Source organism: Pelophylax lessonae (genome assembly GCF_965119305.1).
Source record: "Pelophylax lessonae genome assembly, chromosome: 4".
Lineage (NCBI taxonomy): Eukaryota > Metazoa > Chordata > Amphibia > Anura > Ranidae > Pelophylax > Pelophylax lessonae.
Genome location: NC_138771.1, coordinates 627996512 through 628008853, shown reverse-complemented (window position 1 = coordinate 628008853; position 12342 = coordinate 627996512). Strand labels below are relative to the sequence as shown.

Below are 12342 nucleotides of genomic sequence, written 5' to 3'. Positions count from 1 at the left end.
GACGCGGCTCCTTTGATTTTAGGCTGTCTGTATCAGCAGTGGTCCTTCGCCGTCTTATCTGGCTGACAATGCTGGTCTGCGGACCAGACTTCTAAGAAGGCCTTATCTGATCTCCCCTTTGTGGGGAATCCCCTGTTTGGAGCTTCCTTGGATGGCATCACTAGTAGATGTGGGCCATTCTTCTCAGCTCATAAGAGGCCTTTTTCGTCTCTCAAGGGATAAAAGTCCTTCAGGGCCTCCCCGGAGGTTCCAAGAGGACCTGGTCTGGCAAGCCACGAGGGTCTCTTCCAGACCTGTGGACAAGGCTTCCTCTGCATGAAGGGACGCCTTCACCCGTATCTGGGGTGGGGGGACGTCTTCGCTGATTTCTGGATCCGTGGACCTCCCTGGTACAAGTCAAGTGGGTCCACGAAGTAATTCGGTCCGGCTACAAGATCGAATTTTGATCTTTTCCTTCCAACCTGCACTTGTCCCCAGATCATTTACGGAGTCACTTTGTGGCAGGGCAAGACTTGTTACTTCATGGGGTGATTTTCCCGGTTCCGGCTTCAGAATGTTTTCAGGGGTTTTACTCAAACCTGTTTACAGTTTCGTGGAAGGAAGGCAAGGTGCGTCTAATTCTGGACCTCAAGTCGCTAAACTGTCTTGTGCGGATACAGAAGTTCCGAATGGAGTCCATCCGCACGGTAGTGGCATCCCTACATCTGGGGGATTTTCTCGCTTCTATCGACATCAAGGACACCTATCTTTTAATTCCAATATGTGTCGTCACCAGCGCTTCCTTTGCCTTGCCATGGACAAGGAGCATTATCAGTTTGTGGCGTTTACCACTCCTCGGTTCTTCACAAAGTGTTGTCCCTGGTGCTGTCATTGTTGCGTCAGCAGGGGATCTCGCTACTGGGGTACCTGGACAATCTTCCTCTGCGAGCAGAGTCTCTGACTGCTCTAATGGAGGCCTTGGAGATTACTCTGCGATCTCTGAGGGAGTTTGGTTGGATTCTGAACCTTTAGAAGTCTGCTCTGGTTCCATCCATAAAACTGGACTATCTGGGTGGATTCAGCCTCAGCCAGAGTGATGCTTCCTCTGGAAAAACTCCAGAAATTAACAGACGGTTATCCCTCCGGGCTTGCATGCAGTTGCTGGGCCTGATGGTGTCTACCTTCAAGGCGGTTCCATTTGCACAGTTCCTCAAGAGATCTCTGCAAAAAGAGATTCTGGTAAAATGGGACAACAATCCACAGTCTCTAGAGGTGGCTTAGTTCTCTGGCACTCTGACATGGAAATTCTTCTCCCCCTGTGCTGGGCGATTGTCACCACGGATGCCAGCCTGTCCGGGTGGGGAGGCGTCCTCGGTACAGTTTGACAAAATAGTTCATATTCCTATTGCACACATTCCTGGTTTGTAGGCTCGTGTGTATTGGGTGCTGAAGCGATCACCAGTTGGCAACTGGATCAGTTACAAGTAGATACATATTCCCCAGCACACCAAGGATCTTGCAAAAGCAGTCCAAAAAACTTTATTCCAGGTAAGATCACATCAGAAAAATATAGTGCAACATTTCGGAGCCGCACAGGACCCCTTCGTCGGGCATCACATGCCTGACGAAGGGGTCCTGTGCGGCTCCGAAACGTTGCACTATATATCTTTCTGATGTGATCTTATCTGAAATAAAGTTTTTTTTTGGACTGCTTTTGCAAGATCCTTGGTGTGCTGGCGAATATGTATCTACTTGTAACTGATCCAGTTGCCAACTGGTGATCGCTTCAGCACCCAATACACACGAGCCTACAAACCAGGAAGGTGTGCGATAGGAATATGAACTGTATTGTCATTCACCTTACCTGTTGGTTTACAAAGCTAAGGTGGTTCTTCGTCCCTGTCCATTGTTCCTTCCAAAGGTTGTCTCTGATCTCCATTTGAATGAAGACATTGTGTTGCTTTCCCTATGTCCCAGCCTAAACATCCTAAGGAAATTGCTCTACATTCCCTGGATGTACCTGGCAGCTATGGAGTCTTTTAGAAAGTCAGACTCACTATTTGTAGTCACGGTTGGACTTCAAAAAGGGTTGGCCACTTCTGCTTTGAACATTTCCTGATGGATCAGACAGACAGTGATTCAGGCCTATTCAATCAGGAGTCAGGTTCCTCCTTTCCTTGTTTAGGCGCACTCTACTCGGGCGATTCGTGCCTACTGGGCCTTCCCTCATCAGGCATCAGTGATGCAGGTTTACAGGCGGCCATCTGGTCGTCTGTGCACACTTTTACAAAGTTTTATAAAATGGATGTGTTGGCAATCTGCAGATGCTTCTTTTGGCCGTAAGGTTTTGCTGGCTGCTGTTTGGAGGCCCTGGTCCTTTTTCAGGGTGTTTTTTTTTTTTTGTTTTAAGTTGGGGTCCAGTTATTATGGTTGAGCTCCATGTTACGTGGTTGGCTATGGTTAACCTTGGTGTTTTTTTTTCTGCTGTTTTCCCATCCCTTGTGTTTGACACTGCTTTGGGACATACCAATGGTCAAGAAGAATCAGGAGCTGTGTCCATCAATGAACAAAAGAGAAAATGGGATTTTTGACTTACCGTAAAACCCATTTCTCTGATGTTCATTGACGGACACAGCACCCACTTCTCTGTGGAGTTGGCTTTCTTCTGACACTGCTTGTAACAAAACTGAGTGCCTAGAGCTGAATGTGGGTGTATACACACTGGGACTGCCAATAGGCGTAGTCAAGTTTTTTCCTGCCTAGTGTCCTACTCCTGTAGGGGGCAGTATAACCAATGGTTGCGAAGAATCAGGAGCTGTGTCCATCAATGAACAAAAGAGAAAATGGGATTTTTGACTTACCGTAAAACCCATTTCTCTGATGTTCATTGACAGACACAGCACCCACTCCTCTGTGGAGTTGGCTTTCTTCTGACACTGCTTGTAACAAAACTGAGTGCCTAGAGCTGAATGTGGGTGTATACCCACTGGGACTGCCCATAGGCGTAGTCAAGCTTTTTTAATGAATCAATGACAACATTGATTCATTATTTAAAAACATGCTTTTAATAATGATGAATAACTTTTGTAATTTTTTAACAATTGTCTTTATATGTTCTTAAGTGCCCTAAAAATCCCAGCCAATACTAGATTTGTTCTTACTCTAAGTAAGGGATGTGGCACTGCGTTATCAAACCGACTGGACTATTATTTTTTAGTAGTATACCGGTAAATAATTGTATTGTTATCAGTAGTTTGTCGCTTTTTTTTTTTTTTTTTTTTCTATTTGAAAATTAATTAAACATTTTTGTAGTAATATAATGTAATAATAACAGTTATATACTAACTATATGTATTATTTTATATCAGTACAAAATACTTAAAAAAACGGAACTAGACCCAAACATTATTATTATTATGTTTGCATATACGGTAATTCAGTTTTTCTTCTATTCTTTTTTTTTAAGTATTTTGTACTGATATAAAATAAAAATACATATAGTTAGTATATAACTGTTATTATTACATTATATTACTACAAAAATGTTTAAATAATTTTCAAATAGAAAAAAAAAAAAACTCCAAACCATTGGCAAACTACTGATAACAATACAATTATTTACCGGTATACTACTAAAAAATAATAGTTCAGCCGGGCTAGAAGAAAGAACTGAATTATATGCAAACATAATAATAATAATAATAATAATAATAATAATAATAATATTGTTTGGGTCTAGTTCCGTTTTTTTAAGTATTTTGTACTAATTTAAAATAATACAAATAATTAGTATATAACTGTTATTATTACATTATTAGCCCCGGTTCACATGCAAGCGATCTGACTTCGGGTGGCGACCTCCGAGGTCGCGGTGCGAGCAGCGCCCCGCGACCTCGGAGCGGCCGCCACGGACTTCATAACATTGAAGTCTATGGCGGTCGCCTCCTGGTCGCCCCAAAGAAGCTCCGGACCCTTTTTCTAAGTCAGAGCGACTTGTGTCGCTCCTATTAGAACGGGTCCGCAGCTTCCCTATGGGAGGCGACCTACGGCGACCTGTGAGGCGACCAGGTCGCCTCACAGGTCGCCTTAGTGTGAACGGGGGCTAATACTACAAATATGTTTAAATAATTTTCAAATAGAACAAAAAAAATTCCGAGGCAGATCACTGATAACAATACAATTAATTATACTACTAAAAAATAATAGTCAATTTTTTCATTTGTTTGCTATTTTTTTTGTTATTATTATTTTGTTATTAGGTTTAAATAGTGTGCGGAAGGGTTAGAACCTCTGTTCTCATTGCTATGTGTCCGCGTTTCTCCTGGTGACAACTGTCTCCGGATTTCCCTTGATTAAGGAGAGACTCCCTCTCACCTCTTCTTAAGTTAAGGCAAATCACCCCAATGAGCAAAAAAACAGCAAAAAAAAAAGTTGTGTTACCAATGGTAATTATGACATCAGTTGAGGAATCAACACATCCAAATTATATTCTAAAAAGAAAAAGAAAAAACACTTGTTATTGTATGCAAGTTAAAATGTATTTATAATAAAGAAGGGTATGCCCTTAAAAAAAAAAACAAAAAAAAAAAAAAACAATGAATACATGTGACAATACAGGGCCCTGTTTGTCCACAACAATATGTATCCATCACATGACCTTGTCTAATGTTCATTATAATGGTATATAGCCACAGGACAGGATATAGTAATGGGAAATCTTCCTACATGAATGCAATTTTTAAGAGTTGTTTTATTTCAGACATAATATAGAAACTTGATTAAAATAATCTTATCCTAGTGCTTTAAAAAAAAAATAGTAATATAATTTTCAATTTTATATGTACACAAAGTAACCCTATTTCTGTATTAAACCTGCAGATTCTGCTTCCTGCTTTGCAGCGCCACACAGTGGAAGGTCTATGAATTAGCCGATGATCATCAGTTCCATCTAGTGGCCAGAATGTGGTATCGTTTTCTGAACTACCTCATTGGGAAAAATATGCAGTACCTCATTTTGGCCCATAGATGGAGCTGACGATCATAGAAATTAATCTATTACAGAAAATATGGGGAACATTTGTTCAGTGTGTGTGTGTGTGACATTCGTCTAACCAATGTTTTATAAGCAATGTTTTATAAATAGATTCCTATGTATACCTTTTGTCCTGCTATTTTATAGCTGTTCTGATATCACTGCAGCATAGGGCAGGCATTCTTCATGAGGGGCTCAAGTAACAACCTGTGAGCACTGATTACTCCTGGAGTGCTGTAAGCCTAACCTGCATGGTGATGTGCAAACCCACAGGGGTGTGTACACAACAGCCTGGGCTCGCAGGAACAACATGACTGTTGTAGGACTGGCGGCGCTTAATGGAAAAGGATATCAGGGACATCGCTGGAGCATGAAGAGGGTAAGTAGAACTTGGCAATATTTATTTTCTTAATATAGGCATAAGGAGAGGGAGGAATGAAAAAAAAAATAGAGTTCACCTTTATGGCTCATTCACACCAGGAGGTGTGTCCAAACATGCACACGTTTATTGCGAGTTCCTGTGCGTCATGTTTCAAGGCAGCCCAATAATTTTCATGAAATTAGTCAGTCAAGTCAAGTGGAAACAGGTGTGTTAGCGCTTCTACCTTCCCACATTCCAGCTCCTCCCAGTGCTCAGACTAAGGCTGCCGAGGCCTCTATATAACACAATTCACAAGAGGGAATGTCGGCACTTAGTATAGGCATCAAACAACGGTCTTCCTTTATTGAAAAAAACTTGTAAAACAGCTGTAACACATCCAAAGTGTTTCGGCCATCAGACCTAAGTTATGGCCATGACAGCCGAAACTCGTTGGAAGTTTTATAGCTGTTATAAATGGTTTTTTTTTTTTTCAAAAAAGGAAGGCCATAGCTAAAGTCAAAGCTCCTTATCAGCATGTTTGCTTTAGATCAGCACTTTTAAAGTTTAAAAGTCTTTGGGCTAGCATGGCAGACAGATAACAAGTGTGCATGTTTCCCTTAAGGAGGAGGACTAAGTGATTGCAGTGAATTACACAGCCCTACCCTTTTTTAAGCATGTGCATGTTTAATTCATGGGCTTGGTATCATAAGCAATGTTGGTGGAAGATACTGTACTTTTAAGATATGGTAAGGTATGAAAGCTTTGGTGGTCATAGTGGAGGATCCCTTTAAGGATTTAGAGTGTATTAGAACCCTGGTCAGATTTGGTTTTGCTTTCTATTTCCCATTGGGTATATATTTTCCTCTACTTTTTGGTTTTACAATAGTCACCGGGACAAATAGAGGAAGTGGATCTCTGTAGTGGGCACACAGGCAGTAATGGTCACCAGGACAAATGGAGAGGGTGGATCTCTGTAGTTGGCACACAGAGAGTATTAAATGGTCACTATGACAAATAGAGAGGGTGGATCTCTGCAGTGGGCACACAGCCAGTATTAAATGGTCACTAGGACAAATACAGAGGGTGGATCTCTGCAGTGGGCACACACAGTAATAAATGGTCACCAGTACAAATAGAGAGGGTGGATCTCTGTAGTGGGCACACAGAATTTATTAAATGGTCACTAGGACAAATACAGAGGATGGATCTCTGTAGTGGACACACACAGTAATAAATAGTCGCCAGTACAAATAGAGAGGGTGGATCTTTGTAGTGGGCCCAGAGACAGTAATAAATGGTCACCAGGACAAATAGAGAGGGTAGATCTCTGTAGTGGGCACACAGACAGTAATAAATGGCCACCAGAACAAATAGAGAGGGTAGATCTCTGTAGTAGGCACACAGACAGTAATAAATGGCCACCAGAACAAATAGAGAGGGTAGATCTCTGTAGTGGGCACACAGACAGTAATAAATGGCCACCAGAACAAATAGAGAGGGTAGATCTCTGTAGTAGGCACACAGACAGTAATAAATGGCCACCAGAACAAATAGAGAGGGTAGATCTCTGTAGTGGGCACACAGACAGTAATAAATAGTCACCAGGACAAATAGAGGGTGGATCTCTATAGTGGGCACACAGACAGTAATAAATGGTCACCAGGACAAATAGAGGGTGGATCTCTATAGTGGGAACACAGACAGTAATAAATAGTGACTGGGACAAATAGAGAGGGTAGATCTCTGTAGTAGGCACACAGACAGTAATAAATGGTCACCAGGACAAATAGAGAAGATGGATCTCTGTAGTGGAGACACAGACAGTAATAAATGGTCACCAGGACAAATAGAGAAGATGGATCTCTGTAGTGGAGACACAGACAGTAATAAATGGTCACCGGGACAAATAGAGGGTGGATCTCTCTGCAGTGGGGACATAAACTATAATAAATGGTCACCAGGGCAAATATAGAGGGTGGATCTCTGACGTGGGTACATAGACTGTAATAAATAGTTACCGGGACAAATTATGAGGTGCATCTCTGTAGTAGGCACACAGACCGTACCAAATGGTCACCGGGACCATTAGAAAGGGTGGATCTCTGTAGTGGGCACCCAGACAGTAATAAATGATCACCAGGACACAAAGTGAGGATGAATCTCATAAGTGGGGACATGGACGGTGATAAAATCCTGGCATGGGTTCTAATACTTTCACACACTATTCAAACTCACAGAAAAAAGTTTTATTGCACAATGCAGGATAAACTAAAGGTGGACAATTCCTTTAAGTATCTGTGACTAAGCCATGCTGTGCATACGCATTCTTCTGTTACCCTCCAAGAGAACTACAGACCCATGACAAATCTCCATTAAAGTATTTGTAAATCCTTCTATACACCCGTCAAGTGACTGGTCTCAGGTGATACACAGAGATTAAAATAAATCCTCCTACATAAGTTGTACCTGTTTATCAACAGCCTTATCTTCTCTACAGCCATTCAAAGTCCTGATTTATAAAGCTTGTCTGAAAGTCCAGAAAAAAAGGGGCAGAGAGCTGAAGTCACACTCTGCAGAGCTCAGTGAGGAGAGCTCTGACAGCTGATTGGAGATAACTGACACACCCCCTCCACACAGAATAGTCGGGGTCACCCCCTCCAGTGCAGAATAGTCGGGGGTCAAATCCATAGTCAAAATGCAGGCACAGGTCAGAGAATATTTGATATCATATCTGAGGTTGTCAACAAGGTAATCCAAGCAGCAGGGCAGACAAACGGGAAGCTTGGAACGCGTGTAATAAATGCAATATCACAAGCATGAGACTGCAGGCTTAGCTGGCCTAAATCAGGTTTGGTCTCCACCCAGAGACTGGCCACATCAATCACCATACAGGTGGACAGACAGACAAGAAAAATGCATTATAGCCAAAACCAGGATGCTGAAACCAGCAGCTATGATGGAGCAGGAGTGCTAGAAGCTCCTGACACTGATGCTGTAAATCACAGGTTGTGTGCTGGAGCTCCCTCCCCTGTCATCGTTTTCCCCTTGGTGTCAGGAAAACCTGTCAGAAGTCATTCATGCTGATAGCAGAGGAAGGAAGCAGAAGACAGAAGTGGCACCTAGTGCTCCTAATACACACTATAGAGGGATATGCTTTGTTCATATGTCATTTCTGAGGTTTATAACCACTTTAACTATTAGGATCAATTATTTGCTATTAAACATTTAACTCATCTAATATAAATTGTATTTATCCTTCCGTTACCGGTTCACTCTCCCTTGCATTCTGTGTGCAGTGGGCGGAGCTGAGCGGGAACCATGGGAGGGGTTTTGGTGCGCCTTGTTAACTTTCCTGTCCGTAGATCCTCAAGCCTGTGGTGGAGAAGCAGAGGCGAGATCGGATAAACCGGAGCCTAGACGAGATGAGGGTCCTGCTTCTGAAGCTTACTGGCAATCAGGTTAGTGACAATTTGCAAAGTCCAATCAAAGCTGAATTCTAATCTGCTTATATTTTGCCTTGTATGGTTCCTCCTTTCAACCTTATCAACATGCTAATGACACTTTTATTACATACTTTATTTTAGTGATGTCATCATTGGGTCTCTGTGCTTCTCTATGCAATGCAGGATGATCATGGCTGGTGGGAGGGGCCAACAGTGCGCTATATATAGCTTCTGGAAAACATCACAGCACCCTACTTCAGTGTCCCCCTCCACTGATCAGTGCTGGGACAAGGTCATCTAGAGTTCAGGGTGAACATGCCAAACTGCAGCCCCCCCCCCCAAGTTGTAGAGGCCAGGGGTGTCCCCCTGCTGATATAGCCCCTTCTTTGCCCCCCCCCCCCCCAAAAAAAAAAATTGGCAACCCCCTCCTAGCACAAATCCTCTACTCCTAAAATGTCCCCTCCAAGTACACATCTTCTTCCAACCCCCCCCCCCCTCCCAGCACTAATTCCCCCTCCAACCCCCCCCCCTCCTCCTAGCAAAAATCATCTTCCCCAACCCCTCTCTCAATACAAATCGCCCTAAATCAACACTCCTAGCACCCCCCCCCCCATCCCAAATTTCCCCTCCTAGAACTATACTTACCCCCTGCTGCCTCCCAAATTCCCCCTTCAAACACTAACATCACCTCCTCACATGATACCACAGTGCCTAGGGCAGCCGCCCCTCCTGCCCATCCCTTCTCCCGCCTCTGGTTCTGATGTAAACAGTGGGCTGGCTCTTAGGAGGAGTTATATAAATATCAAAGTGCCTTGATAGATGGATGTGAGTTTGGAGGAGTGGGTGTTCCCATGCAGACTGCCCTAGGTAATGCCCAACTGGGATGATGAGCCTCCATGAATGACAGAACTGAAATCCAGTTTAACCGCTTGCCGACCATCCGTCGTAGTTTTACTGTGGCAGGTCGGCTCTGTCCCGTGAAATGACGTACCTGCATGTTGCTTTGTGGGACCACTAGCGGGGGCGTGCGTGCAACACCCAAGGCATGTTCGCACGCCCTTTTGGCCACAGGGGGAGCCAATCAGTGGGTCCGGCGACCGCCATTTCCACCGAGCACCCGTGATCGCTCCCCGTGGAGACAGAACGGTGTAGTAAACAAGGCACCCGGCTGTTCTGTCAGTGATGAACACAGGGATCCTATGTTCCTCTTACTTAGGAACACAGGTCTCTGTGTTCATGCAGCAAGCCCCCCCCCCCCACAGTTAGAAAGCACCCCCTAGGGACACATTGAACCCTTTGATCGGCCGTGGTGATAACCCCTTCCCTGCCAGTGTCATTATTACAGAAGCAGTGCATATTTTTAGCACTGATTACTGTAGTAATGTCACTGGTCCCCCCCCCAAAAGTGTAAAAAATGTCAGTTAGGGGTCCGATCTGTCTGCCACAATGTCGCAGTCCCGCTAAAAATCGCAGATCGCCGCCATTACTAGTAAAAAATAAAAATAAATAAAAATGACATAAATCTTTCCCCTAGTTTGTAGATGCGATAACTTTTGCGCAAACCAATCAATATACACTTATTGGGATTTTTTGGACCAAAAATATGTAGCAGAATACAAATTTGTCTAAAATTATGAAAACATTTGATTTTTACTATTTTTTTTTTTATTGGGAATGTTATGTAGCAGAAAGTGAAAAATATTGTATTTTTTTATTTTATTTTCAGAAAAAAGGGGCTGCTGCACACAGGTTTTTTACCTTCATGCATAGAATTCTTGAAGGTAAAAAAGTTGGAGCCTTTACAACCACTTTAACCCCTCCCCATACTTTAGGGGGGGTTTGGATGCCAGGAGGTGGGGCGGGGTGTATGATGATGTGATCACCGTGACTTGTGGTCACATGATCCGTTAGCCGCTAGTAACTGTGCCTGGAGCACACACGATCCCCCCCCCTAATATGTATTAGCATTATGTCTCAACAAAAATTCCCTCTCCCCTCAAAAAAAAAAAAAATCAATCACTAATCTGCATGCTTACCCTCTAAGCATTAATTCCCCATCCTCCAAATACAAATCCGCCTCCTACTGAAATCCCCCCCTCCCATCAGGAATCTTTGTCCCCCCCCAACCCCCCAAAATCCTCTCATTCCCCATATGCCACCAGCACAAATCCACCCCCCCTCTGAAAAAATTCCCCCCTCGTAGTACCAGTCCTCTACCCCTCAAATTTCGTTCCTGAGCTCAAATACTCTCTTCTCACCCCAGCACAATTCCCACAAATTTTCCCGCCTAGCACAAATACCCCCAATTATCCCTGCTAGCGCAAACCCCCCCCCCCCCACCATATTGCCTTCAATAGCACAAACCTCCAAAATTCCCCCTCCTATCACAAATCATCTTCCCACATTCCCCCCTTCCAACACAAATCTCCCCAAATCACCACTCCTTGCACACCTCTCCAAATTTCCCCTCCTAGAACAATTCTTACCTCCTGCCGCCCCCTAAATAAATTCCCCCTCACCCAAACCTCCTTGTGGTGCCCCCCCACCTCACATCACATGATACCGCAGACACCCCTCCTGCCCACCACTTGTCCCGGCCCTGCTGCTTGGGGGCTTGATGGTATTAGGAGAGAGCAGAGTAATGAATTTCTTGGTATATCAAAGCTCCCTTATAGCCCACAGCAGGGTTGAGTGGGTAACCAAGCTGTATGGCTTACCTTTCCTTCAGAAAAGTGTGATCACAGACCTGGCCCTGCTGTCTGGTAGGGGTGCCTAGAGAAAATCAGCACACACCAATCAGACGCCGAGGATTTCATTCCATTCTAATGGGGGATACCAATGGCTATATCTCCAGCATAGAAGCAGCTGCTTATTTTTATTTTAATGTAATAGATTCTCTATTATTATTAATATACAGGATTTATATAGTGCCAACAATTTGCGCAGAGCTTTACAACATGAGGGCAGACAGTACAGTTACAATACAATTCAATACAAGAGGGTTAAAACTTAAAAGGGCTATAAAGGGTTTGTCAAAATTTGTCAAAATATTTATGATCCTATGTATAAAATAAATATTTGAATAAAAGAAAAATTGCCGTTCTTTCCCTATTATGTGTGATTCCCATATCGCCAGCGCCATCTAGTGGCCGCAATACTTTATTTTTTCTTTTTACCTGATCGAGACACGCAAAAAAAAAAGCTCACAATGGCCACTAGGTGTCAGTGAAAATGAAGGAATCACTCATAATAGAGGAAGTATATATACACATTAAATATATTTTAAATTACTTCAAATATAAGTTAAATGTATAATATAAAAAAAAAATAGTGTATATAAAAATAAAAATATATATATAAATATATAATAATATAATATATATATTATATATATATATATATATATATATATATATATCTCCAAAAAAGGTGGGGAGAGCAGCACAACGGTTGTGAAACAGTGCAAAGCAATCTGGTCATTCCACCGACCATATATAAAGAAAGTCCAAAGGATTGCTGCACATCAA

The 12342-nt window shown here is 43.0% G+C and overlaps 1 protein-coding gene across 1 annotated transcript in view; it reads left to right on the top strand.

The window, feature by feature from the left end:
• Positions 1-12342, top strand: part of LOC309554184 (transcription factor HES-7-like) — a gene marked incomplete at its 5' end in the record, with an annotated part of 54893 nt that overhangs the window by 9660 nt on the left and 32891 nt on the right. The window contains one exon of the mRNA XM_082255815.1: positions 8735-8830. Coding sequence (XP_082111941.1) covers positions 8735-8830 — 96 coding nt within the window. The remainder of the gene's footprint in view (positions 1-8734; positions 8831-12342) is intronic.